Here is a 27,508-nt window from a genome sequence, read left to right as displayed (position 1 = left end):
ATCTCTACAGCGACCCGAGGGATTCGGGAGCAGCTCCCAGGAGCCAGGAGGGCGCGCGCTATTGTGTGCATTGTGCACCCACAGCGGACCCCGGAGCAGTGTTTGCCAGGCAGTGGGCACAGCACGGGACACAACCGCCATCGGGTGCCGGCCGACTCGGCTATGGTATGATTGGCCTGTATGTTTGTATGCCAGCTAGACACGGGCTGGGCTGTGGTGGCTATCCGTTTCTCTATTGGCGAGTTTCGGACGGTTGTTTGGGATTTTGCGCAAGACCGTGGGCGGACCGCGGAGGCGCCCGTCAAACACGACCTCGACGGTGGCATACACTGACGAAGCCAGTGGCCGACGGTAACACCGGTGACTGAACAGCGCCTGACGGTAACACCGGCGACTGAACAGCGCCTGACGGTAACACCGGCGACTGAACAGCGCCTGACGGTAACACCGGCGACTGAACAGCGCCTGACGGTAACACCGGCGACTGAACAGCTCCCTCCCTCTCTGTCTCTGTCTCTGTCTCTGTCTCTGTCTCTGTCTCTGTCTCTCTCTCGACTCTCTCTCTCTCTCTCTCTCTCTCTCTCTCTCTCTCTCTCTCTCTCTCTCTCTCTCTCTCTCTCTCTCTCTCTCTCTCTCTCTCTCTCTCTCTCTCTCTCTCTCTCTCTCTCTCTCTCTCTCTCTCTCTCTCTCTCTCTCTCTCTCCCTCTCTCCATCCCCGTGCCCCGACACCAGCGTCCATCTATCGCCATGTATTATCAGTTGAGGTCGGGCACGGTACGGGCCAGCAGGCCGTTCATGTACAGGGCCAGCAGTCGGTTGAACACCTCTGCGTTGTAGCCGGCCAGTAGCGGCCGTCCGTCCGTGTAGGCGCAGCGCTCGTAGAGCGGCGTGGCCGGCTCGGTCCACAGCAGGTTCTTCAGCTGGTGCCGGGTGCTGACCTCGCCGCTGGTCGGGTCCGGCACCGCCTGCGTGTTCAGCTGCAGCACCGACCGCTTGAAGAGCCGGCCGTCGGTGGCCACACACTGCACCACGGCCGGCCGGCCGGGCCCCGCCTGTGGGCAGCAGCGGCGCCGTCAGAGCCGGCACCAGGGGAACGGCGGCACACTGCACCACCGGCACCAGTCGGCGGCACACTGCACCACCGGCACCAGTCGGCGGCACACTGCACCACCGGCACCAGTCGGCGGCGAACACAACACATAAGGCCTAAAACTATACGCCTTGTTGCCTTATCCGCATAAGGCAAAAGGCTATAAATCCAGCATTTCAGGCTGGAACACAGCTTTTGAACTTTAACTTAACTAAACTTGAACTAAACTAAACTTGAAGTTGAACTTATATTAAACTTAAAAATTGCTCTTGATAATTCGTTAAATGATGTAAATTTTTTAATGAGAATGAATTTGTGCCATAATCGATTGTTTATTGTTTGCAAAGTCAGAAAAACTACTTTATACATTGATAGCAACGACGACTGATCCAGTTGATATCAGAAGGCTCTGCCGGCGGAGTCAGCCGTTTGAGCGCGGCACTGCCCGGTGTCAGGGACCGGTTGGGCTGGGCTGGACTGGGGCTGCCGGCGCCCCGCCGACCGGGAGGGTCAGACCGCCGGCGCCCCGGCGAACGCCACTGACCTGCTGTCGCGCCATGTTGACCGCCGCCGCGTGCATGCTCATCACAGAGAGCGCGCCCAGCTGGTCGTCGTCGACCCACTTCTTGATGCGGCCGTTCCAGGCCAGGAACAAGGTGTGCACGTACCGGTGTCGGCAGCCGGCTGACACCGCTGTCAGGGGGCGGGGGCAGAGGGGTCAGACACCGCTATCAGGTCAGGGGGGAGATCAGACACCGCTGCCAGCTGCCAGAGGAGTTTTCTGCGGATTATTCTTAACGATTTGCTACGATTTATTTTATCCCGCGCCCCGTTGGGGTCTGCCGAGAACCACGCAACATAGCGACAAGCAGCAAACGGAGTTAAATAGCCTCAATAGGGAACTACCTTGTGACGCAATTTCATTGACCTAGGTCAAACCAATGACGTCACAGGTCAGGTCAAATTTCGAATTTTCACCGTTTACAGGCATTTCAAGAAATGCGCTGTAAAATCGAGTAAAATGCATTTCATTGAAAATCATCGATGGGGAATTGTTCGTCAAACACATATTCTGCTAGCTGAGGTCACTGATACCAGGTCAGGTCACAGAGGTCAGGTCACTGAGGGTCACAATATGAAAATATAATGTGATGCATGTTTTATGGTCCATTTTTTGCCAAATGCGATTATGTGGGTCAGGCAGCCTTTGGGGCCAGTTTAGATTATGTTCTGGTGAAGGTCAGGTCAAGGTCAGGTCAAATCAGGTCAAATATCAAAGTTGATATTTTTGCATAAAATGGGCATCCATTCGATGCTGCTCGTCACGGGGAGTTCGATGGTGGTCTTTGTTTTGCGCTACGTGGTCTAGAATTGCTAAAAAATGAGCCAAAAAATTTGACGTCATCAATTTTGAACAGTGCTTTTCGCTATAACTTGGCCAAAAAAAGGAGGTATCGATCTAAAATTTGGTATGTAGGTAGAAGAGCCAAGGACTATCTATATTCCGGTTTTTTTCGAAATTCTAAAAACTTTTGTTTTTTTGGCATTTTTCTTAAAAATCAACTTTTTTATTTTGGGGGGTCAAAATCCCAAAATTTTGAAAATCCTAGGGAGCAGTTTTGTAGCGCCGTTTTTTCTCTCGATGACCATATGAAGAACTTTTAAATTGTTTGGTAACTGTAGCTTTTGTGAGTGTTTCAAGATTTCATGTTTTTTTTTTTTTGCTCATTTTTGCCCGAGCATGACCTCAGTTTGACCTCAATAACTCCTGACCTAAGGTGACCTAAGACTTGAAATTTTGTGATAAGGTGTCAAATTGATGCCCGGGAAGGTACTGAAAATTTGGCGGCCCGTTTTCTTGCTATTCAGGAAAAACCAGAGGGGGGGGGGGCAAATTGCCGCCCAGCGGGGCGAGGGTTATAATAAAGGTATGATTTCTGACGATGGTATGCAAATACAAATGCTCAGACGATACCACAAATTATTTGCCGGAGCTACAATTTAAACCTGGTTCATTATACCACAACATCATACCACGTTCATTATACCAGGTGGTACTACTGTGAGTGCCACCCATTACCAGACACCCCCGGACTCCCCCTACCATGGTATTACCCCCTCCTCTGACCTGACCCACTCTGCCCTCGTCCACGCTCTACGATATCGGAATCTGAGGAGCTTCTGTAATTTGGAAAACTGTTTCAGGGTATATCCCCGGCAGCGTCGGCGCCCTCCCGTCTGGATCGGCCTGTGAGAGTCTGTGCCCGCGGCTGTGTCGACTCGCGCGCCGCGTCCCGCCCGACTCACGCGCCACGTCCCGCCACTGGTAGTCGTGCACGCTGTGCAGGTGCACGAACGGACTGACGGGCTCCAGCTGGGGCGCGGCCGCGGCGCGACTGGCCTCCACGGCCTGGGCGGGCGCCGGCGCCGGCAGCGGCCTGTCGGCCATCAGCGCCAGCTCGGGCCGCCGGCTCACCAGCAGACGGTGGCCGTCCGAGCTGGAGCGGCGACACAGAGCGACACCGGTCAGCGACACAGGTCAGCGGCACAGAGCGATACAGGTCAGCGGCACAGAGCGATACAGGTCAGCGGCAAACACGGGTCAGCAGCACAGGTACACACAGAACGGAGACACAGAGCGACACAGGTCAGCGGCACAGAGCGATACAGGTCAGCGGCACACACACAGAACAGCGACACAGAGCGACACCGGTCAGCGGCACAGGTCAGCGGCACAGAGCGACACAGGTCAGCGGCACAGAGCGATACAGGTCAGCGGCACAGAGCGATACAGGTCAGCGGCACAGGTCAGCGGCACAGAGCGACACAGGTCAGCGGCACAGAGCGATACAGGTCAGCGGCACAGAGCGATACAGGTCAGCGGCACAGAGCGACACCGGTCAGCGGCACAGGTCAGCGACACAGTTCAGCGGCACAGAGCGATACAGGTCAGCGGCACAGAGCGATACTGGTCAGCGGTACAGACACAGGTCAGCGGTACGGAGCGATACAGGTCAGCGGCACAGAGCGATACAGGTCAGCGGCACAGGACAGCGGCACAGAGCGATACAGGTCAGCGGCACAGGTCAGCGACACAGGTCAGCGGCACAGAGCGACACAGGTCAGCGGCACACACACAGAACAGCGACACAGAGCAATACAGGTCAGCGACACAGAGCGACACCGGTCAGCGGCACAGACACACGGGTCAGCGGCACAGACACACGGGTCAGCGACACAGACACGCACGCACGCACCAAGTATTTTACTATTCCATTGATCAATGCAGTAACGATTACATGGCGGATCGGCTCAAAAGCTAACGCTTACATGGAAGCGGCTTTACAAAATTAAACAACTAAACAAAACGCGTCAGGGGCTCAGGTGCACACTGCACCGGCTAGCGGCAGTCCGGGTCAATCCGTATGTGCGGGTCAGCCCGGGTCAGTCTCGGTCAGTCCGGGTCAGCCCGGGTCAGTTCGGATCAGTCGGACAGTTCGGATCAGTCTCGGTCAGTCCGGATCAGTCTCGGTCAGTCCGGGTCAGCCCGGGTCAGTCTCGGTCAGTCCGGATCAGTCCCGGTCAGTCCGGGTCAGCCCGGGTCAATCCGTGTCAGCCCGGGTCAGTTCGGATCAGTCGGTCAGTCCGGGTCAGCCCGGGTCAGTCCATTGTCTCGGTCAGCCCGGGTCAGTCCCGGTCAGCCCGGGTCAGTCCCGGTCAGTCCGGGTCAGTCCCGGTCAGTCCCGGTCAGTCCCGGTCAGTCCGATGGTAGCCGTTCAATCGAAGATGACAGGAACAACTACATATATGGGCGGACCACGCGGCGGGACACAAATGGTTTAGCAGTGCAGACAGCGTTGGTAACTATGAAGCGCGGCACAGGTGCGCCGGCAGTCGGCACGCGGTTCGCCCGCGCGACTGTGGCACTGGTGCCGCCGCCGGCCGACAGTCAGTGGCGGGACTCACGTGACGTGGGTGGCGCTGAGCAGAGGTCGGTAGAGCGTCAGCCGCGACTGGAACCCGTCCAGCCGCACGGCCAGCCGCTCACACAGACTCAGCAGGCCAGACAGCAGCGAGCGGCTGCGGCCGCACCGACACCGGTCAGCGATACGCAAAACAGCCGCACTTCAAAAGATTATCAACCTTATTTGAGGAAATACGCCCATATACTGAATTAAGCACAATCACACTGATATACATAACACGCGATAACGGAAGATAACGACAGGCATGACAATGGCGCAGAGACGAAATAGTCAGCGCGCTGGATAGGTATCGCAGCCGACTGGCGGCCGGCGGCCGGGCCCGTCGGCAGCGGCCACTCACTTGGAGCGGAGCTCCGGCACGCCGTACTGCACCGGCTGCGGCAGGCCCAGCCGCGTCACGTCGATCACCTTGGACAGCTTCTCCTGGGTGGCGTCGAACATGAGCGACGTCTTGATGACGCTGCCAGCACGGCGGGTCAGAGGGAGGACGGTCAGAGGGAGGACGGTCAGAGGGAGGGCGGTCCCGGTCAGAAGGAGGACGGTCAGAGGGAGGACGGTCAGAGGGAGGACGGTCAAAGGGAGGAAGGGCCCGGTCAGAGGGAGGATGGTCAGAGGGAGGACGGTCAGAGGGAGGACGGTCCTTGGTCCCGGTCAGACGGGCTACGTGGCAGATCCTTGATTAAGAACAGGAAGCGAAACAACGAGCAAAGTTGAATCAAACAACTACACTTACTGTTAAAGTATAAAAAGCCGGTTCATTGACATACGCCAAGGCGTCCCGCCCAGCCAACCATCAGTGATGCGCAGGTCCTGCGCTCCAGCGCCGAGCACCAGAATGGAACACTTAAAACAACAGGAAATATCACTTGAAGCATCTGAAGTGTTTAGTAAGTACCCGACAGAGTGGCAGGAGTACTTACTCTGTGACTAGCTCATCTTGATTTCTGATCCGCTCGAGACCTTCAAGAGCAGTGACTTGTTCAGGGAGTCCTTCGCCGACCTGAATTGTGTTGGTAAGGGCCTGTGGGCGCATCCAGACATCGGCCAGTTACCATAAATGGTCAGTAAATATAACAGCACGGCCGCTCTATGCGCAAAAAAAAAAGACACTGGAAAAACAGCAAATGATGGAAACAAGAGTTATATCATAACGATTTAGTAGCAGGCCAATGAGGAGGCATGTCACCGCCAATACGACCGAGGCCAGCAACTATAGGTGTCCGTGTATCACAGGGCTGCCACCGCTGGAACAGGTGGCCGGCGCTGGCCGCGGCACGCACCTGCGCCTGCCGCTGGCCCAGCAGCAGGTTCTTGCCCTGGTAGACGAAGGCGGCCGTCTGGTGGTGCTCCGGCCGCCGCGCCGGCTCCACGAGCGCCGCCTCGGCCCCCACGGCCGTCTCCATCACACTGGGAAGTGGGAACGGCCGGCCGGCGGCGGTCAGACCCCACTGCACTGCCGGGCGCCGCCCCGCCGAGAGACACCGTGAGCGCCCCAACAGCGCACCGCCGAGACGCAGCGCCCCACGCCGGCGTGGCGATTCGTCTGCGGCTTAAAGGAAATAGTTCACTTTTTAACATGGGTTTTGAACTGGAATAGCAGTTCCGTAGCTTGGGCTGAGACGAGCATAAATCAGGAGCTTTTACAGCCCAACGATCACCCTAGGCAAAGATATTCTATTTCTCGTCCCGAAAAAGGTGTCTTGCGTTGAGGATGTGTGCCTTGCATATATTTCCATCCAGTATGAAAAGAGCATGGGTCCCGAAAATTCTTCAGAAACTAGAGAAATTATCTACGAGAACTCGAGAAATTCTCGTACTGATCAATTAGGACATTCAGGGGAACATTATCAGATCGAGCAGATCGCCCAAATGCCGGTGGCTGCGATAATTTCTCTGTTTCTGAAGAATTTTCGGGACCCATGCTCTTTTCATACTGGATCGCGTGTGCCTTACAGAAACTGAAAAGTTCTTCCTATATCAAAATATAGAAAAAATATCTTTTGTTATAAAAAGGATTTATTTTCTTTGCTGATTATTTTGAACATAAAAAATAATAAATCGTTGCAAAAAAAAAATAATTTCGTGAAAGTGAACTATTTCCTTTAATATATCACAGAATAGGTGCACACTGCACAATGCACAATTATGCAATATAACACCGATTACAATTACTGGCGCAAAGCATAAACCCGCACCCCACTGAGGTCTGCGAATAAAGCGCCCTGGGGGGGGGGGAGGCTATTCATAGCCCCCCCCTCCCAACTCCGAAACTACTGGGCCGATTGTCAAAATTCAAACGGGGTCTGATAGCCCCAGAAAAACTGTTGACCGAAACGTAATTTCATTAACCTCGAGGTCACCGACGACGTCACAGGTCAGGTCAAAATAAAAATTATCAATATTTGGCTTGTTTAGAAGTTGGACTCTGGCCGCCGCTTTACAAATCAGATCAGGCTCACTTTTGGTTTACACACTCTTGAATAGATGCTTTAGATACCCTGAGGGTGTCAAACTTGTAGGGGAGAGTGGGGTAAGATGCCCAGGGTGGGAAAGACGCCCCACCCCCTCTAGCGGCGAAACAAAGAATCGAACCTGGAAATTAATGTTCTTAGCGTAAAGCGGAAGCCTGCCTTGTAAACTGCACAAAAATTTGCGAGGCTTAGTTGGGCAACGGCTGGCTGGTGATTGCATGTTTTTTATTTGCTGCTTTCAAAAAATATTTTGGTGTCAAAACATTGTAAATATCAAAGAAGGTAGATAATTTTTGCGTCCCTTGCTGTAGTCGTGATAAATTAACATGCGTGTACTGTGTCGCAAACAGTTTGTTTCAGGGTGTAGTTTTATGGCTAACAAAATTGTACTGATTTAATGTTACCTCGGTACCTTGGGGTAAGATGCACCCTGTCCTGATGGGGAAAGACGCCCCCTAAATCCGTAGGCTGTCCTTCAAGCAGCCCGTCAAATCATTTATTACATACCTGTGATGAGAGACAAAAGCCGATCTGGGACTATTGAGAGTCCAGTACGGTCGGGTGCTCCCCATGCCGGTCTCTCGGCCCACACAGCGACTTTTTGGGCGGCATCTGACTCTGAGAGCCCTTACGACGGCCTCTGTGGGCCACATTATTGGCTCCAGGGCCCCTCACGACATCCTTTGAGGGCTCCCACGTTGGCTCCACGGGCTGCGCTGGCATCTGAGGTCCCCACGATGGGCTCGAGGGCCCTCAAGCATCATGAAGACCTATGAGGGCCCCACAGTGGTCTCCAAACGCCACCACGGAGGCTTGTTTGGCCGCGCTGGACTATGATGGCCCTAACGATGACCTCTGAAGCCCCTTACGACTACTTTTGAGGGCCCTTACGATGACGTTTGGTGTCTACTGCAGGCCCGAAGGGACTACGATTCGTTCAGGCGATTCACGTGCCCATTTATGTCACTTATAGTGCAGGGGGCATCTTACCCAACGCCAGGGGGCGTCTTTCCCACCCTGTGGGGTAAGATGCCCCCTTTCACTTCTTCAGGAAAATGCTTAATAGCAAAAAAAGTTATCATAGTTCAAGCACGAAAGTGTGATATTTTTGGAGAAAAATGATGTCGGCTTCCGTTGAAACTACAAGTTTTTGCTTTCCGATCGTCATTTTCGAATAATATATGACATAGTAAAACCCTGGGCATCTTTCCCCACTCTCCCCTACCTAGGTACTTTGATTTTCAGGGCAAGGCCAGCCGCCAGGTTATCCCTGGTCACGGATATCTTATATCATGCATCGGTCACGTGACACATGCTTTATGGTCCATTTCGCCATAGATTTTAAAGTCGGTGTCGTCTGTGTCTTTCGAGGTCATTTTCAGCTGAATAAAGCTGAGGTCAGGTCACTTTCAGGTAAAAAAAAAGTCAAATTTCAAAGTTAAAATTTTTCAACTTTTGTCTATCGGATGCAGTCTAAGCTCAGAAACACGGCGGTCATCTTTATATTGATGCACGATGTCAAAAACGTACTGAAAAAAAATGATTTAAAAAAAATTATAATTGTGAAATTTTGACTATAATGCGTATAACTAAGCTATTTTTTTAAGATATTGGGCTAAACAGACAGCTAAACGGCTAAATAGACTAGATCCCAGGTTGTGCTCTATCGCATCTATTCCTTTTTTGAGATGTCAAAAACTTTAAGAAAAATACCTAAATATAAATCTTAAGATTAAATATATATTATTTTCAAAATTCTAAATCCGAGATAGCAGTTTGATAGCCATGTACATTCTGAGTCCTCTCACGCAAAGAAATTGGATCTAATGGCCGGTCCCGTAGCTCAATTGGTAGTGCGTTGGACTCCGCGTGGTGAGAGCACGCGTTCCCGGTTACAACAGTCCGGGTTCGAAGCGCGACGGGCGCTTGACATTTATGGGCCTCCTGACAGGTATGGTTGCGGTTGGTGGCAGGCCGTAGCCAGGGGCCAGGCGAAGTCAGTTAGGGGACCGGCCGTGCGCGACTGTGTGCGCACGTTAAACTTTGGACTCTAAATTCTGTCATAGAACTGGAATTGCGCGATCGGAGGGTAGAGGGCAGGGTCACCGCAACAAGCTTCGCTTAGCGCTGGCTCTGTCCTTGGGAATCCTTCCAATCAAAAGGTTCGGATTAAATTTATAAAAAAGCTAAAAACTTAGCTCTTGAGGGCAATTGCCGTAGTTCAATGTTTCGCATCAAAATCGGCCGAACATGACGTCACTTCGATGTCATTTCCGGCCGACCTATGGTACCAACGAAGTTCGGGTTTTGTCACAACAAGGTGTCAAATTGATGCAGCCGAAGGTACTGAAAGTTTTACGTCGATACGCCAAGCGTTTTAGAAGTTTTTGCAGAAAAACAAGAAGGGGAGAAAAGCGGCACCCCCCCCCCCCCTCAGTGGTGCGCGGGTTAACACCATTCCAAAAAACGAGACGTCATTTCAAAATAAGGGTTCGGGCGATTTCACCAGTGCCATATGAGTTTGTACTGTACCGTGGCTCCCGGTCCTCCCATTGTACACCGAATAGCTTCGCAGCATCATATACGGTTTTCCCGTTGGCTTCCAGGGCCTGTTTCAGTTTGCGATTGTCAACGGTCACCCTTTTCTTCTGCTTCCACATGTCGTTGTACCATCGTCCCAGCAGGTGCTTGTGCAACACTGGTGTGAACCTCATCCTGAAAATCAGAAGCTTTGATAAAATACAGCTGAATGATTTTCAACCACTTAAACTGAGTTTACAAAAGTAGTTCGGTATATACACTCACGTTCCACGCGGTCGTCCGCCCCGACACCAAAAGTCAACAATATTACCTCGGGACCGCAGTGTGTCCAAAATTGTAATGCTGAGGGGAAATCCACCCATAATGAAAAGTATAATGACATCCTAAAAATATAAATGAATACATCCTCACCGCAGTCACAACTTATAATATAACCTCGGACCCAAACGTCTAGGAGCAGGAGAAACACGAACCTTGCAAACACACAAGATATCAAGACAACCATTCGAATAACCAAAATGTTCAAATATATGAGCCGACTTAAAAACCTCCGACCCCGAATGCCTCCGTTCCCAAAAATGGGAACGTTCCTATACTTGGGTACTCATGACCATAGTTCCGCCTACTGCTCTGAGTTGTGTGTGGGTCATGGGGCCCTCATAGACGTCGGTGGGGGCTCTTAGAGACGCCGGTGAGGGCCCTCACAGTCTCCGTTATGGGGCCCTCGGAGAAACTGATGTCAGATGTGAGGCCATCACTGGGAGGTGTGGGGTCCTTTGAACTGCTGGCTCCTGACTGGCTGGCAAGAGTCCTCAGAGTCCGGTAAGGGGCCCTCAAAAGCCGGCGCGGGTCCTTCTGGAGATAAGCTGGCTACTTAGGACCCAAAAGATGCTCTTGCGAGCTCTGTGAGGCCCTTCTGAGGTGAAAGATGACCAGTGTGGACCCTCAGCGGCGAATTGGCGTCGCAGGGCGTCTTGAGCCCTGGGACCTCCGAACTTGACGAGGAAACGTCCCCCCTGGTCCCCTGACTACGCCACTGCCCGCTTTCACATGAAAGCGCCCCTCTTTTGCACCCTCTTTCGCACCTTATAGGCGATTGCGCCCTCTCGAAGAATGGCGCCCCCTCAGGGCTGCGGAGTCGATGGATTTTCGGCGACTCCGACTCCGACTCCGACTCCGGCTTTCAAAAACCAGCTCCGACTCCGACTCCGACTCCGGGCAGAATTGTCGACTCCGACCGACTCCAACTCCCGACTCCGACTCCGCAGGCCTAGCAGGGCTGCGGAGTCGACAGATTTTCGGTGACTCCGACTCCGGCTCGGGTTTCTAAAATCGACTCCGACTCCGACTCCGACTCCGGTCACAACAGTCGACTCCGACCGACTCCGACTCCAACTCTGACTCCGACTCCGCAGCCCTGTGGCTTCCCCTATGACTTTGTCTGCACCATTTTTTTTCTAGCGTGGTTACGCCACTGGCTAAGCCTTCCTTCTGCAATGAGTCGACATCCCATTTGCACAGAGAGACTCCTACTGGTAGAGATTCTCTGAATTGCCCATATAGGGCCTCCTGTTGGTACAGGGGGCCTCCAATATGAACAGAGATCCTGATAATGGGACAGAGGACCTCAGATTTATCCAGAGGCCTTCTGGCTTCTGTTGGCCCCGGGGCCTCCGATTTGTACAGGGGCCCTCTGTTAGCACAGGGGGATTCTTATATGTAAAACGGACCTCTCGTAAGTACAGCGGGCCTCTTATTTGTCCAGAGGGTCTCCAATTTGTACATGAGACTATTGTTGGTACAGCTGGGTTGCACAGGAGCGCCTTGGGCGGACCATGCTCTGCATTGTGGAGCTGTTTGGTTGTGTCCTTGTGCTCAACAATGTGATCTCAAACAATCGACTCAAGGACCTTACACGGGATTGCAGTTAGACTCACTGGCCTGTAGTTGGCAGGAGATTGCTTGTTGCCTTTCTTGAATATTGGGACAATAGGTACCCCCTGACTTTCAGTCCAGGCCAGGGGTGGTTCTGCTGTCTGCAACAACTCATTGAACAGCTGTGTCAGTGAAGGAGCTATGCTATGAGCAGTCTCGGTAAGCATCAACTATCATAAATAAAATATCAACTATCAACAATAAAAGAAATCCAGAAACCCAATTGTTGTTGTTGAAGAGTTAGGGCGTGCAGCAGCTCAGAAATCCAGACTATAGGAAGTATAGGTATATATCTAAAATCAACACATTACCTTTTCCGCTCTCTCCCTCCTAGAGCGTTTCTTCAAGCAAATTCACTTCCAAGGGAATTGCAAGGCAATAGAACTCCGGGGAATTGCTTTATTTCAATTTGTCTTGGTATGCTTGTTAAATGCAAGGTTAAATGCTAATGCTCGAAGGGCCCCTGGCTGGGGGTACCTCTGCATACTGTGTTCTACATGAACCTGGTAATGCTTCAATCCCAAGTAGCGTAGCAACTTCGTAGCAGCTAACAATGTAAAGTGCATGTAAAGATGATGTAAAAGATGCTTTTCCTGCTGCTGCTGCTGCTGTGATGAATAGCACTATATGTCGCAGAAGCGCATTTTTTGTAAACAATAATTTCGACCTGTGTTCACTGATATCAATACATGTAAATCATATAACAATAACGGTATCAGTCAAGCATAGATATAAAGACTTTATTTGTATAGTCTATTGCAGACTATTGACTATCGCATAGTCTTTATTTCTATGCAGCCAAGGCTATGTAAACCAAATGTAAACCAAGGCCAAGGTGTATCAGCTCAATACCAGCTGATGCTTACCCTCTACTTTGGTAAGCATCAGCTTGAGCTGTATTGTCGAGAAGGTTTTGGGGCACAGATATGTATATCATGATTGGTGATATGCCCTGAGGGCCATGAGATGAATCACAATAATTGTAATAAAAAGATGACAGGCCTTCACTTAATATACCCTGGACAGGCCAAGGCCCGACAGGCGCTATTTTCATTTTGAGATACCGAATGTCAAAGCTGGATTTAGCATCTACAGACCTTTTTACATCATCTTAATTCTTTTGAGCCCTCAGGATTTTTCTGCACTTTTAATACAGGATGGCTGGAAACTATTATTTTGCCATAGTGGGTGACAAAGATAACCCAATTTTTGAAATGGAAATATCTCCACCAAGCAAAGAAGCCAAGGTGTGTACTTACTGTTTGATATTTGAATAAAACTTTGAAGGTGCTGACAGTTAGCTTGTATTTATGTATATATGTATGTATGTATGTATTTGTGTATTATGTGTTTTCTTTCCCTCCCCTCCCCCTCCCTCTGTGTTGTTTCCTGTTATTGCCAGTGTAACTTATGACAATCCTCATACCATTTCAGAAAGAAGATCACAGACATCTGAGCCAGTTTATTGCCCATGCGGCTCTAGATTTGGTGGACGAACAGATGTGGAGCACCTCAGCGATGTACCTCAAGGTGGGCTCTTGACCACAGACATATTCACTGCCCACTGGCACCCTGCTTGGGCTCTGGACCTCTCAGGTCTAGGTCTGTCTGGAAAATGGGAGGTAGCAGTTGTTCATCCCTTCTCACCTGGCTCTTCATGATGATTATGATTTAGTTTGAAAGGGTGCACCAGCACAGACTGGGAAAAAGATACAAGCTATGCTGAATATGTTTGGTGTAGTGGCAGGACTATGCCAAATATTTTGGCGTAGGTACGTACTTTGTAACTTCACATGCGCCGAATTCAGCGCATGGTGGCGGCTGAATTTTTCAGCGAATGTCGGTCACCGTTTTTTTTTTCGCCACACTGGTCAATATAGCAGCACAATCGCCCTGCAGGCGGCTCTGGAAAGGGCTCAGGACGAGACGTCCCCCGCCCCGGTCGTCGCTGCTCCGACTTACGAGCCGACCTCCACCCTCGGTGCGGAGATATGGAAGATCTTGCTGAATATTGCTGAGCGCCGTGAAATAGGTTATCCTGCAGTGGGCTTCTGCCCACTGCGGGATCGGGGGTGGTCGCCCACTCGCTGACCCGGGCGGTTCATCGTGCGGCCTCCCATCTGGTGGGCCGAATCTGGTTTTACTCTGGCTGGCTTCGTCATTTACTCCGGCCGAAGTACGGTCAAGGTCTGGAGCTCTACTGACCTGAGTGCTGACCCACGATCCCAGAGCTCGCCCGCACCACAGCCGGACTTATGCCGTATCAGCCGTGTCGTACCTCAACCGTACTTCAGCCACAGTAAGCCAGAGCATCTACGAAGCAACCGGATCTGGCTGTAGTACGCCGTGGCAGGGAACCGGACTTGAGCCGGACTTGGTGGTCCGAAACCATACCAACTCCGGAGCGCTACGGCAAAGACTGGCCAACCGGACTTGAGCCACATCGACCCAAACCCCCTGTTCTGACGGCGTTCCGTTTGCACCGGCCCAAATCTGGCACGTCGGAGTTGCCGGGACAAAACGGGCTTGGGCCAAATCAAATTGCTGGCTGGGCTCGCGTCAGTGGCGCGATAATGGGCCCGAGGCCGAGTCATTATTCAAGCCACCTTTCGGAAGCACGCTGACGCTCCCACCCCCGGAGAGGGCCAAGAGGCCGCATTTTCGGTGTATCAGATGAGTGCGGGCCACCGGGGCCGCACGCTCCAGTAAAAGCACCAAAGCGGCCGTCTCCCCTCCGTGGCGTGCCAGCAGTGCCCGGACAAACGGTGGCCCGCGGCGCTCTGCACCGTGAGCCGAGAAGAGGCTGATGTCCCGGAGCACGTGCTGTCCGGCGAGTGCGGCGTATGTCAGCTCACACTATTCGGCGTATGTCAGCTTACACTATCCGTGCGTTTCCAGTCTTTTTGTGTTTGTAGACGTTCAAACATGTGAAAGAAGAGCCTCTCAGACCATTAATCTCAGGGGGCTTTTATGGCCAGTATAAATAAAAGGGCCTCTCAGACCATCAGTCTCGGGGGCCTCCTTAGAACAGTGTGGATAGAGGGGCCTCCTCAGATTCACTATAGGACCTCTATGACCACCAGTCTCAGGGACCTGTGGCCAGTATGAATATAAGAGCCTCTCTGACCATCAGTCTCAGGGGCCTTTTCTGACTAGTGTGGATAGAGGGCCCTCCCAGACCACCGGTTTCATGGGCCTCCTGTGGCCAGTATGAACAGAAGGGCCTCACAGCCCATCAGTCTCAGGGGCCTCTTCTGCCTGGTGTGAATATGAGGGCCTCTAGATCATCAGTCTCAGGGGCCTCCTCTGCCTAGTGTGAATATAAGGGCATCACAGGCCATCACTCTCAGGTGACTCTTCTGACTAGTGTGGATAGAGGGACCTTCCAGACCACAAGCCTCAGGGTCTCCTGTGGTCAGTATGAATAGAAGGGCCTCTCAGTTTATCAGTCTCATGGGCTTCCTCTGCCTGGTGTGATTATAAGGGCCTCTCAGATCATCAGTCTCAGCCTCAGGGGCCTCCTCTGACTACAGTGTATATGGAGGGGTCTCCCAGACCATCAGTCTCAGGGGCCTCTTCTGACTATTGAGGATGTAGGGGCCTCCTCTGACTAGTGAGGGTAGGGACTAGGGGGCCTCCCAGACCGCCAGTGTCAGGGGTCTATTCTGACTAGTATGGATAGAGGGGCCTCCCAGACCGCCAGTGTCAGGGGCCTCCCCAGACCAGTGTGGATATTGGGGCCTCCTCAGATCCACTAGGGCCCCTCAGGCCATAAGTCTCAGAGGCCTCCGCTGACAAGTATGGATAGAGGGCCTCCTTGGACCCACAAGCGTCCCTTGGAGTCCGTGCGTGGGGATTCGTGGAACTTATTTTTACCGAGTTTGTTTATTCTGGAAGGTGACGACGTCCTCTCAACTCGAGACGGGAGGGCCTCGAGTAAAAAGTGGGGGGGGGGCCAAAACACATGGTTGCCCCCCCCCCCCACCTCAAAAAGTAGGTGGGCACTTGCCCACCTGCCCCCCCCCCCCCTGGTTCCTACGCCTATGCCAGTGACGGTTCGTAATAGAAAATTATTTTAATATGCCTTCTGATTTCATATATTGGTTAAGTTGCCTATCATGTTAATGTAAAATATATTGTAATGTGTATGGGCTATGGTTTTAAACATTGGGCTGGAACCAAAAGGGCATTCATTTCTCGTGTTTGCTTCTATTCAGGTGGTGGACAAGTTCAACGAATGGTTTGTCTCGGCTTTTGTTACGGCGTCTCGAATGCGCTTCGTTCTGCTCCATGACGTTAAGAACGAGGATGGGATCAAAAACTTCTTCATGGAAATGTATGAAACTTACATCAAGGTATGTGGTAATGGTAGCTTACTGATCACTAAGCAATATTATCTTCGCCATTGCTTTGCTGGTTTCTATTGATGGCAATGCAAGGCATTTACACAAATGGCAAATCATTTCAATTCTTACAAATGCATGCTGACTATTAATTGTCTTCCAACTCTGGACAATGCTTGTTTCAGCACTCGATGAATCCATTCTACGAGAATAATTCCCCGATCAAGAGTTCTGCATTCGACAAAAAGGCGCAAATGTACGGTCGAAAGTACTTAACCAGCTGATGAGGCTATTCGATCACGTACAGCACCAAAGGTCCGGACTGGAAGGTGTGACAGGTGTCAGCGATGGTCGTTATCTCGTGTCCCGCGCAGACCGGACAGCTGGAACACGGCCTGTGGCGATCGGCCTCCGACAGCAGCGCGCGCCAGCAGGGCCCCTGCAGCCAGTGCAGCCGCCGGAGCGGGCTGGGACCGCGGCGGCCGGGGCGACAGGCTCCCACACAGGGACTGGGACCGCTGGGACTGCCGGCGGCCTGGGACCGGGACTGGGACCGCTGGGACTGCCGGCGGCCTGGGACCGGGACTGGGACCGCCGGGACTGCCGGCGGCCTGGGACCGGGACTGGGACCGCTGGGACTGCCGGCGGCCTGGGACCGGGACTGGGACCGCTGGGACTGCCGGCGGCCGGAGCGGTAGGGCGGGGTCTGCGGCAGTATAGGGCGGGGTCTGCGGCAGTATAGGGCGGGTGTGCGGCAGTATAGGGCGGGGTCTGCGGCAGTATAGGGCGGGGTCTGCGGCGGTATAGGGCGGGGTCTGCGGCAGTATACGGCGGGGTCTGCGGCGGTAGGGTTGGGTCTGCGGCAATAGGGCGGGGTCTGCGTCGTTATGTCGGCAACATCCAGAGTGCTCCGACTTTTTTGTTATCGCGTGGTCGGTTTGACCACTTTGAAATGCATTATTCGTCTTTATTTGATATATATTGTTATAGTGTCTGGTTGGAGCATGTTTTCCTTTTGACCTCGTGTTCACTTCTGAAGTTTGTAACCCAAAGTGGCATTGGGCTTCCGGAAGTGTTACAGACTATACAGAGCCATTTGTCCAGCTTCAGGTCAATAACCATCATTATGTTTAAGAATCCACTCCCTCGAACAATAAAACTGTTGCGTGGGGCCATGCACTAGGTTGTTTTGCGTACCAACTCGCAACTCGTAGCGTAGTCTATACATGAGCTCCCCTGCAGCGTTGTTGGAGTTCCCCGTCCATTAAACTACATCATAGCTGGTCGTGCTTACACTTAAAAGTGTACGCACGATGCGCGCTGTTGAACGATGTCGATGCTGCCTGTCTATTGTTGAATACGGGTGGCTATGTTGGTGTGCCTACTTCTGTGTAATTTTACGGACTGCCATCGTCTGCGTCTGTCACCGGAAATGCATCTGCCGGCTCGGTTGTCAATTTTGTGTTATGCTCGCGATTTCGAAAAGCAATTGCTTAATCCTTGGCTGCATTTCGTTTGATATTTTTTAGTTCTATCTTTCCACTCGCAGTGAAATGGAAGCTATCGTTGCATTTTTAGGCTATACCTCTATGCACTTTATTCTGTTGTTCGTCTGTTGCACTTGCAAGTTCGTCTATTGACTGAGTTATACTACTGGTCCGGAAGTCGCAAGACTGAACTGAGGTCAGCTGGTCACCGGGGTCAGCTGGTCACTGAACTAACTGAGGTCAGCTGTCACTGAACTGAGGTCGGCAGGTCACTGAGGTCAGCTGTCACTGAACTGAGGTCGGCAGGTCACTGAGGTCAGCTGTCACTGAACTGAGGTCGGCAGGTCACTGAGGTCAGCTGTCACTGAACTGAGGTCGGCAGGTCACTGAGGTCAGCTGTCACTGAACTGAGGTCGGCAGGTCACTGAGGTCAGATGTCACTGAACTGAGGTCGGCGGGCCGGTCGCTGTTAAAGTAGTTGCTGTTGACTGGGAAGACGGGCGGTCACCTAGCGGTCAGTGGCAGCCGTCCCGTACGAGACAGATGGCGCTGCTAGCCTGGCGGCACGGGCTGCGACCACGCGTATTTTGAATTCACCATAGGGCTCAGCCATTCCTAGAGGAATTCTAGGCACCTTGGAAAAAAGCGAAATCGCGCTAGGGATTTCAGCCGATCTGGCAGCTCTTCCGATGCCACTGGCGCGCCTTTTAATCCAAAGCGCCTTTTTCGTGTCTCATGTTTGCTCGTTTATTGCGGAGGCCTATATATGCTTCAAGATGCTGGAAAAGGTTGGTGATTAATAAGTATTTCCATTTTAGGTGCATGTTCTTTGCAAGAAATACAGTTGTTGTTGCTGTTGTTGTGGGTTAGGGCGCAAGAAATACAGGTATATGTCAACTTTAGGTCCTAACTATAACTGTGACGCTGTTGATACAAATCTGTAACAGCAAAAAAATTATGTTTTAGGTTACGTTAGGTTGTAAGTTTTAGGTTGCATTGTAGGTTTGTAGGTAGTAGATTGGTAGGTTATAGGTGAAAAGGTAAGGTTAGTTCAGGTTTGATTATGTTTTTCTTTTAGTTACGAGACATATAAGTATCATTTTTGGATTCAGGATGTCAAATAATGGTCGGAAACACTAAATTCAAAATTAACTAATTTTGAAGCGGGGACCTCCATGTGTATCGGCCAAATAATGTAAGAATATGAAAAAAAATTATCCATGAAATCTGCTTAGGACTTAAACTTGACATTTACCCACATGGCTATAGGTATCACCAGCAGAATTATAATCTTTACATAATTTAAAAAAAATGCTGTAAGTGAAGATTATGAGTCGTGTAACCATTGTTACTATATTGATATTAAATATTGAATAGGTACAAGTCCGCCACCAACTTTATGGAACATTCCTTCTTCCAACAGGATCACTTCCAAGTAATCTGGAAGGCTGATGCCAAGTACATCTTGTGCGAGAAGCTTGATATGATTCCTGACCTGGAACCGGTGAGCATCAAATATAGCAATTTGCTTAAAGCAATAGCAATTGCTGATGATGGCAATTTCAATTTGCAGTAACACATATTATATGTAATTGGTTTGAGCCATGTTGCAATCATTTTATAAATGAAAACTTCCATTTTTAAAATGGAACTATCAACTTTCCCCACAGGCTTCGGTAACAAAGTTTTATCAATTGTGAATGACAATATTATTGGTATGAGTGGTGTGTGCGGTGATCTGTATTTGAATATAACGCGTCTTGTCACTAAGTATTTGTCATCTGCATTATAGCTGACTATTACGGTAATACGATCGTGCATTGGTCCCAGACAAGAATACCCCAGTGAGACCTTGCATTATTTCGTTTCAGGAGTTGATGGAGGGCACCACTGTGGCCTACCGATGTCCGGCGTCAAAGGAATCGGCCCTGCAGTGGATTCAGCTGTACCAAGAGGCCGCCAACATCCCCCTGACGACGTACGACTCCATGTCGAATGGCCAAAGGGTGGTGTACTGGGTGAGAGCTTTAGTTTATGAAATACCAGTTTGGGCTCGCCGTGTAAAGCTCGGCAGGGGGGTACTTTTGCCCGAGCACTCGACCTGTGCCCGCCAATGGAAAATTCTGCTGGTGCAGAGCCTCCTGAGGGTTCAGCAAAGACCCGCCGTATGAAAGCCTGTCGGGGTCTACTGACAGAGGGCCCGGCGGCCTGGGCTCGCTGCATGAATCCCCAGCTTGATGCCGCGTACTGAGGACCAGTCATCCAGCCGTCATACCGGGTGTCTCGGAGGACTGGACGGGCACCTACCAGCGGGCCCGCTAGATTTCGGGAGGGTCAGCTGACCCCTTTGTCCCCCTGACTCCTCCCTGGGTGCGCCACTGCACCCAGTAACTTTGACTCTTTTATATCGCAGGAAGGTGCGGGTTAATGAAACACCATGATCAGGGTCAGTTAAAAAGGTAACGTTTTTAAATCGAGAAACTTTCATCCTCATTTAAATGACGGACTAATGAGTGGCAATTGATTTCATCACTTTTGTTAATGTTGTCAATTTTTTTTCAGGCCAGGCTTCGTTGTCACCACGACGTCCCAGAAAAGCCGAGTCGTCCGAGGAAAAACCAATCCGCCAAGGACACCGGGTGCCCCCTGCGCCTGAAAGTGACTGTCGCCAACATTCCAAAACGGCAAGTTTCTCACCGTCTTTTGTCATTGGCACCTTTTACCAGGGCTGCGGAGTCGACCCAGCTTTAGCCAACTCCGACTCCGACTCCGGCCTCACAAAATCGACTCTGACTCCGACTCCGACCTATTAGTTCTGGAAAGCATTTATTTGGCCCTTTGGTTCACCGAACCAGTGCAGAGACGTGAACTTCGGGAGAAAAGAAAAGGCTGATCAAAATCGTAGGTCGATTTTGTTGTCTGACCACTTTGGATCATCGGGATAATTGCCATTTTGCTTTCACCAGACAACAATTTCACTTGATGAAAGGCGATTTTCGGACTACATGGCCGGAGTCGGTAAAATCTTATCGACTCTGGCCAAGAAAAAAGATCGACTCCGACTCCGACCAAAACTGTTGACTCCGACCGACTCCGACTCCGACTCCGCAGCCCTGCTTTTTACAAACGCCTTAGTTGATCAAACGATCAACCGCAATTGAAAAAAAACTACATATTTGATGAAGGAGTTCGCTGCCGAAAAGATTTCAAGTCGCTATCTTTCTTAGTTGTGCCAATCTTGGCTCAGAAAACTAAAAACGGTGATAATCCGAAACATTTCACCTCGCTCGTTCCTTGCCTCAAAAGGTTTCTTGCTGGTACCTTATAAAAGTGCGTGGAAGGAGCGGAATTTCTTCTGAATAACACCATCGTCTCGTGTTTTTTTATATTTGTTGACGAATCCTCCCTTTCCAGGAATAGGTCTACAGACCCATGCGCGGCTTACGAGCTACGGGTGACATGTAACAAGAAGCCCCACAACCACGCCGTGGACAACGCTGCCGCTCTGAGACATCGACGCGTCTCTGAGCTGACGAAGGCCCGGCTGATGGAGCTGTTCCAGCACCACCACTCGCCCTCCACGGCGCTGGAGACCCTGAAACTACAGCTTCAGGAGAAGCATGGGAGCGCCTACCCGTCGGTGGCCGCAGACCGAGCCATTGTCCCAGATAGGATGGCCGTCTACTAGTAAGTTTTTAACAGCTTGATGCAAAGCCACACTGCCACAAGTTAGCAAGTCTGTAGGGACAGTATCTGAAATAATTAGACTTTCCCTATAAAGTTACACATGATTCTCATATATGAGATGCAATTGATCGTTACACGGAGCAGAGATGATAGGGCTACTCAGAAAAGAAGGCCGCATGTCTGGGATATGTGGTTGCGATCCGAGACTGATCTGGCCATTGACAATTTTTGGGTCCCCTATTGCAATCTGCCTGTTTTCGTGTCACATCCAGTTCTACTGTTATCTATGAATTGTGTTGTGCTAAAAACTCGCAACATTTTACGCTGCGATAAATGCACTCTGGTTTAGTAAAAGCTATCGATAATCATATTACGTACGCCTATGTGTCAGGGTCATTTCCGTTTTCCTGCTATTCGTGAAAAACCTGAAGGGGAATGGCGTCTAGACGCCCCCCTTCCGGCCCAGCGCAGGTTAACATTATTTTCACCTTGGATTTGTGTAATTCAATGCGCTGAGGGGTAAGCTATATTTTGATTGGGACGAATCAGGAACAAGTGGGACAGCTGAAGCTTAACCATAAGTACACTGTTATGCAATCGGTATTTTATCACAAAATGAAACTGACCACCACTTGCAGCTGGAAGTCAATTGACAATGCAATGTGTTTTCAGCCTGTACTACAAGCACTGTCGGGAGCGTTACCCAGCCTCGACCCAGGAGGAGACCATGGACCTCATCCGCCACATGAAGGACGTCCGCACGGCGGTCTCAGTCGAGGACGGCGAGACGGTGATCGCGGCGGTGACGCCGCTGATGGAGCGCGTCCACACGCTCCCCGACGCGGGAGAGGTGGTCTTCGTCGACGCCTCAGGAGGGATGAACCGGCACGGCCAGCGCGTCTTCCTGCTGATGTGCTGGAGCCCGGCCGGTGGTCTGCCTCTCGGTGTCATCGTCTCCACCTCGGAGACCGAGGCCGTGGTGGACAAAGCCTTCCGGCTGCTCGTCGGGATTTTACCAGACGGTACGATATACCTACATTTGCCATGAATTCCCATATCTGGCGGCTAAACTCTGAATTGTCCAGTCAGTTGTGCATTGGTGTATAAAATCCAATATCGTGTTTGACCGAGAATGCTTCTTTGACAGGCGCCTTTGGCGGGCGTGGAAGGCGCGGCCCTCTGTGCTTCATGACGGACGACTGTCAGGCCGAGCGGAACGCGCTGTCGGCGGTGTGGCCTGAAGCGCGGCTCCTGCTGTGCACGTTTCACGTGCTGCAGGCCGTCTGGCGATGGCTTCACAACGGCAAACATGGCATCGACAAGCAAGTGAGTAGTTTCTACTGGGAATGAATTTCCGTTCATTTTTGTCTAATTACCCCTTTTTGAGAAACACAGAGAGAGAGCGAGAGAGAGAGAGAGAGAGGGAGAGGGAGAGAGGGAGGCACAGAAAGAGACAGAGACATAGAGAGAGGGAGGGAGAGAGAGAGAGAGAGAGAGAGAGAGAGAGAGAGAGAGAGAGAGAGAGAGAGAGAGAGAGAGAGAGAGAGAGAGAGAGAGAGAGAGAGAGAGAGAGAGAGAGAGAGAGAGAGAGAGAGAGAGAGAGAGGCAGGCAGACAGCTGGGCAGAGGCAGGCAGAGGCAGGCAGTCAGGCATAGACAGACATAGGCTGGCAGTCAGGAATAGACATGCAGTGATACTGGTCTAAAGGCTGTAAAAGAACGTAAATGAGTTTGATTAATTTCATCTCAAACACCCCGTATATTTACATTTACCTTCACCCTTCACCCTTCACCCCTCCCGCCTCCCACACTCGGATACCAGTTAAATTGTGCATTTTCTTCCAGCACAGGCAGGCTATCATGGCACTAGCCAAGCAGCTCGTGTACGCCAACAATGAGGCGGAGATAGCGACGACGATGGAGCTGGTGGCTACCGAGTGGGGCGAGCGCTACCCACTGCTGGACCAGTACCTGCAGGGTTTCGCTGCCCGCCGTCAAGAGTGGGCGCTGTGCCTCCGCACGGATGTCCCCACCCGGGGACACAACACGAACAACATCGTGGAGTCCGCCTTCAGAGTCCTCAAAGACTCCGTCCTCTACAGGTCAGTCTTTATTCATATGTTTCACCTAATTGCGGTTCAATAAATAAAACAGTTAACCTGGCGTTCATAGACAAACCTGTCTTTTAACTAAAGTTGATTGTAAAACTGTTTCGGTGACCGGAGGTATTGCAATAGATTCATTACTATTTTAAAATATTTCAAGTTGTAAGGTTGCCCAAAAGTGGCAAATGTTGAAGAAATGTCAAAGTTGCAGTTACAGACAAATTCCAATTAATAAAGACAAATAATTGGAAAAAAGCCAAAGCAGGGGAGTAGTTTTTCCTTTCAATATAGGTCGGAGGGCTGAGAGTGAGCCGGTAAAATGTTCTCGAAAACACCATCAAAATCCCTAGGACTGTGCAATTCTCCCCAGTGTCTGCCAGAGTTCAGAGCCTGAAGCCCCCGAAACGGAATTGGACCATACATCCCTTCGTCAAAGACGTTAATTACTAACTTGTGACTTTCATGGATTAACACGGATTAACTTGTGAATATCACGGTTTTACATTTCTGTTAACCCTACATGTGGAAGAAAAACAAACTTTCGCATTTCGGGTAGGTTGTGAAATTGTTAGTTGTGCTTTTGGTTGCTCTTCTGAAAGCCTTATTGTGTCCATACGCTGGCAGTCTACCGTTAATTATAGCTGCAAAGAAATTGTTGAAATATTCGCTTGACACGCGCTGTTTTTCCAGGACTCGGGCGTTCAACCTGCTGCAGCTGTTTGATTCCGCCACGGTCCAGCTCAGCAAGCACTACGCCAGGAGGGCGTGCGACGTGACCAACGGCCGGCAGCGGGCGGCACTGCGCCGGTCCGCGGCGGCACCAGCCAAGAAACGGGCACTGTGACGCAGGTATTTTGCATGACACGAGAACTGATTAAGGTCACATAAGACAGCTCGTTTTCCAATGCTGGTCCCACCCGTACTGCCACATGGCTGTGCAAAGTGACCAATGCAATCGGCGCGCCCCTAAGCACCAATAAACCAAATGGCTGTGCATTCACACACAAGAGTCTGTCACTGTACCGCTGTGCCACTGTAGGGCCGCGTGGTGTTGGCGCTGTGTGCCACATCTCGTGACTCGTTTCGCGTTTTTTTTTTCTTGTTTCTTCTTTTTTCCCTTTGGGGGTCTGTTTTAAAAGGCCAAGCTGACAGTACTGGGGCGAATGAACAGGTTCGGATTTTCGTACAAGTAACCGTCCGTCAGTTTATGTTGTACAGTCTGTCTTAAAAGTCCGCGAAAAAGCAACGGTGGATCCATCAAGCCTGACCGAGGAAGGGCCTGCTCAATTTGAGTCATCAAAGCAATTGATATTCTCGTCCATTCCCCAGGTCAATTGGTTCGGTGACTTTCAAAGTAAAGCAGGCCTTTCTTCAGTAAGGCTTGATGGATCCACCGTCACTTTGCGCGGTACTTTTAAGACAGACTGTACATACGAATTTTACAGGATTTTATGTGTTGCCCCTCCCACAGGTGACGGAGTTCACCTATCAGGTGAAGTCGCTGACGTCGGTCGGCATCACCTACCTGGTGGACCTGAACGTCGGCGCCTGCACCTGCAGGATGAACCGGCGGACTGGCGGCTGCAAACACCTCCGAGCCGTGCGGCAGCAGACTGGCGCTGTGCCGGAGGCGACGGCGACAAAGGAGACGCGGAGGGCCTTGATGGACATCGCCATGGGGACCAGCCAGCAGCTGCCAGGCAACTGGTTCGACCCTCTGGTCGCCGAGCCGTCCACCTCGTCACCTCCTGGCCCCACGCCCGCCAGCGCCCCCGGAGTCGCGCAGCCCCAGCCGTCGCCTGGTCCCGAGGAGTACGACGACGACGCAATGGACTTCGAGGACCCCGCCGCTGCGGCGGCGGCTGTCAGTGGAGCTGAGCAGCGACGCTCAGATGACCGGACACGCCAAACCGTGGCGTTCATCCAGGAGTGGGCAGCCTTCATGTGCGAGGCAGTCGTCCAGGACGACACCTGGGAGAGGGCTGCCGCTGCCTTCCAGCAGAGGTGGGGCCAGCTGCCCACTGCTGGCCGCCAGTCCGCTCTGCACCAGTTTGGGGGTGCGCAGGGCTGCCGGCGGAACGCCACCCAGATTCCGGTCCAGCCGACCAGCACTGCCCGTCGCACCAGCACCAACGTGCGGGGTCGCGCTCGCTGGCCCGCTGGACGGCCGTGCCGCTCCGCGCGCACCGGGGAGCACGGCTACGTGGCAGCCTCCGCCAGGCGGTCGGCGGCGCCCCACAGCCTGGCCACCTGTGTTGACCAGAACCGCCCCCTGGGGCGCTGAGTGGTAGAGGTGAAGTGGGGGTGACCGGGGCAAGTTGGTGCCAGGGGGGGGGGGGTAAGTTGGGACGGAAGGGATATTTCCAATACTTCTCGACAGTTGGCGTTCAAACTTATTTTGTACATGCACAGTAACGCCGTCTGTTTGTCAACGTGGTGTCGGCGCGTGCTGAGGTAAGTGCTGTTAATAATCGCTACAAATGTGTTTCAGGTACCAAAAGTGATTTTCTTGCTGTGAAAATATTCTCTTCTAGTGTCGTTGTGTGTGCCTTTTTGTTTGCCGCAGGAGTACTGCAAACGTTTGTGTTTTGTCGTTAATGCCCGCATGGATTAGCGATGATTGTTCATGTGAAACATGAATAAAAATGTGTTTAGATAAACTGTTTTTCCTAGTGTACCAACTTGCCTTAGGCCCTGGCCCAACTGACCCCCCGCCGCGGGGTAAGTTGGGACATTGGAGGATGGCCGCTTTGATCAGATATGACACCAAGACGATGCTACCATCTCTCTTATATTAAGTCTTCTTTAAAAGATAAAGAAATCAGATCTCAGTTAATAGCCAACAAATAATGATGTATAGTTATACCGAAGTTATGACGCTTCAAGCAATAACTGGCTCAACTAGCGTTAGCGGAATGACGCAAAATTAGCAGGTGACCAGTGACCACTCCCAGTTCGCTAATATGTTTGCATCATTAACATACCTTCCACTATAAGCACGGTTTCTCAATCTTAACATAAAATATAACATCTTTTCATGTAATTTGCATCTCTAATATACCCCAGTCAAACTTGCATCACTAATGTAGTGGAGGACTTCTTGGGACGAATTAGTTTCTAGGGACTTACACATTTATGCTCATTTCCCCACATTTGTCGCCAGGGGGAGAATTCCACAGAATTTTCCGCTAGGAGTGGCTGAGCCCTATGGTGAATTCAAAATACGCTGCGACCACCTGCTTGGGCGGCCACTCTGAACTCAGCTTGTACTCCTAGTTTCACGATCAGGCGGTAGATGGCAACACCTCCGCCGCCAGACTAGTTCAGTGGACTCTGAACCGGGCGGATCCATTACGGCACTACCCATCGATCAGTCACCACTCACCAGTCACCACTCACCAGTCACCCCACCCAGCCAGTCACCACTCACCAGTCACCCCACCCAGCGCTGGTCGGTGATAACGTCCCGGCGCTCTGCAACTAGAGGCTGGTGTTGTCCAGTGCTGATGTCTGATGAAAAACACCCCATCACATTGTCTGTTTTAATGGTAGGCTTAGTTACAGCGAGTAAATTACGGATGGGATTCAACCCGTGTGTGCGAAAAGGCTCAACTATTCAAAAGAGAAGCTCAGGCTCTGGGAGAATACAGGGATCCCAAATGACAGCTCGCGGTACCGGCTGTGCCGTTATGTGCGCCGTCCGCTGGCGCCGTCCCGTCGAGCGGTTCTCCCGTTTATGAGCGTGCTGTGGCTCTGTCTGTGGGCACGGCTGGGCGGCGCCGTCCGGTGCACGGCTGGGCCAGTTCGGCGCCCCTGCTCGCAGCACGGGAGTCCGTCTCCTCGCGGCGGGACGGCCGCGGCGAC

At 51.6% G+C, this 27,508-nt stretch overlaps 3 protein-coding genes across 9 annotated transcripts; 2 read left to right on the top strand and 1 right to left on the bottom strand.

Annotated features, from left to right (window-relative positions):
* Positions 1–736: 736 nt before the first annotated feature.
* Positions 737–12,598, bottom strand: LOC122390779 (39S ribosomal protein L37, mitochondrial-like). 2 transcript variants are annotated; one of them, XM_043384048.1, is made up of 10 exons: positions 12,335–12,598; positions 12,026–12,124; positions 10,080–10,262; positions 6,357–6,483; positions 5,997–6,097; positions 5,417–5,536; positions 5,057–5,170; positions 3,398–3,588; positions 1,635–1,783; positions 737–1,052 (listed from the first exon to the last, which is right to left on the bottom strand). In XM_043384048.1, exons 3-10 carry the CDS (start codon positions 10,259–10,261, stop codon positions 756–758), a joined length of 1,281 nt encoding a protein of 426 aa, XP_043239983.1. In that variant the 5' UTR covers position 10,262; positions 12,026–12,124; positions 12,335–12,598; the 3' UTR covers positions 737–755. The 2 variants fall into 2 exon arrangements, with proteins under 2 accessions (XP_043239983.1, XP_043239984.1); XM_043384049.1 differs by lacking the exon at positions 12,026–12,124 and having other exon boundaries at positions 12,335–12,594.
* On the top strand, positions 8,699–17,818 carry LOC122390780 (trafficking protein particle complex subunit 2-like). Of its 5 annotated transcripts, XM_043384054.1 has the most exons (6): positions 8,699–8,710; positions 8,895–8,897; positions 13,156–13,270; positions 13,458–13,553; positions 16,241–16,378; positions 16,552–17,818. In XM_043384054.1, the coding sequence occupies exons 3-6, from the start codon at positions 13,181–13,183 to the stop codon at positions 16,648–16,650; spliced, it is 423 nt and encodes a 140-aa protein (XP_043239989.1). In that variant the 5' UTR covers positions 8,699–8,710; positions 8,895–8,897; positions 13,156–13,180; the 3' UTR covers positions 16,651–17,818. The 5 variants fall into 5 exon arrangements, with proteins under 5 accessions (XP_043239989.1, XP_043239985.1, XP_043239986.1 ...); XM_043384050.1 differs by lacking the exons at positions 8,699–8,710; positions 8,895–8,897 and adding an exon at positions 12,691–12,714; XM_043384051.1 differs by lacking the exons at positions 8,699–8,710; positions 8,895–8,897 and adding an exon at positions 12,715–12,735.
* Positions 17,819–18,437: 619 nt separating this feature from the next.
* LOC122390777 lies at positions 18,438–26,300 on the top strand. 2 transcript variants are annotated; one of them, XM_043384047.1, is made up of 10 exons: positions 18,438–18,641; positions 19,277–19,357; positions 19,725–19,831; positions 20,416–20,537; positions 21,268–21,540; positions 22,213–22,562; positions 22,688–22,866; positions 23,385–23,641; positions 24,335–24,493; positions 25,116–26,300. In XM_043384047.1, exons 3-9 carry the CDS (start codon positions 19,757–19,759, stop codon positions 24,486–24,488), a joined length of 1,410 nt encoding a protein of 469 aa, XP_043239982.1. In that variant the 5' UTR covers positions 18,438–18,641; positions 19,277–19,357; positions 19,725–19,756; the 3' UTR covers positions 24,489–24,493; positions 25,116–26,300. The 2 variants fall into 2 exon arrangements, with proteins under 2 accessions (XP_043239982.1, XP_043239981.1); XM_043384046.1 differs by having other exon boundaries at positions 19,725–19,871.
* Positions 26,301–27,508: the final 1,208 nt, after the last annotated feature.

The sequence above is a fragment of the Amphibalanus amphitrite genome, unplaced genomic scaffold, assembly GCF_019059575.1.
Source record: "Amphibalanus amphitrite isolate SeventyFive unplaced genomic scaffold, NRLGWU_Aamphi_draft 000408F_arrow, whole genome shotgun sequence".
In the NCBI taxonomy this organism is placed as follows: domain Eukaryota; kingdom Metazoa; phylum Arthropoda; class Thecostraca; order Balanomorpha; family Balanidae; genus Amphibalanus; species Amphibalanus amphitrite.
This window is presented reverse-complemented; position numbering and strand designations above follow the sequence as displayed.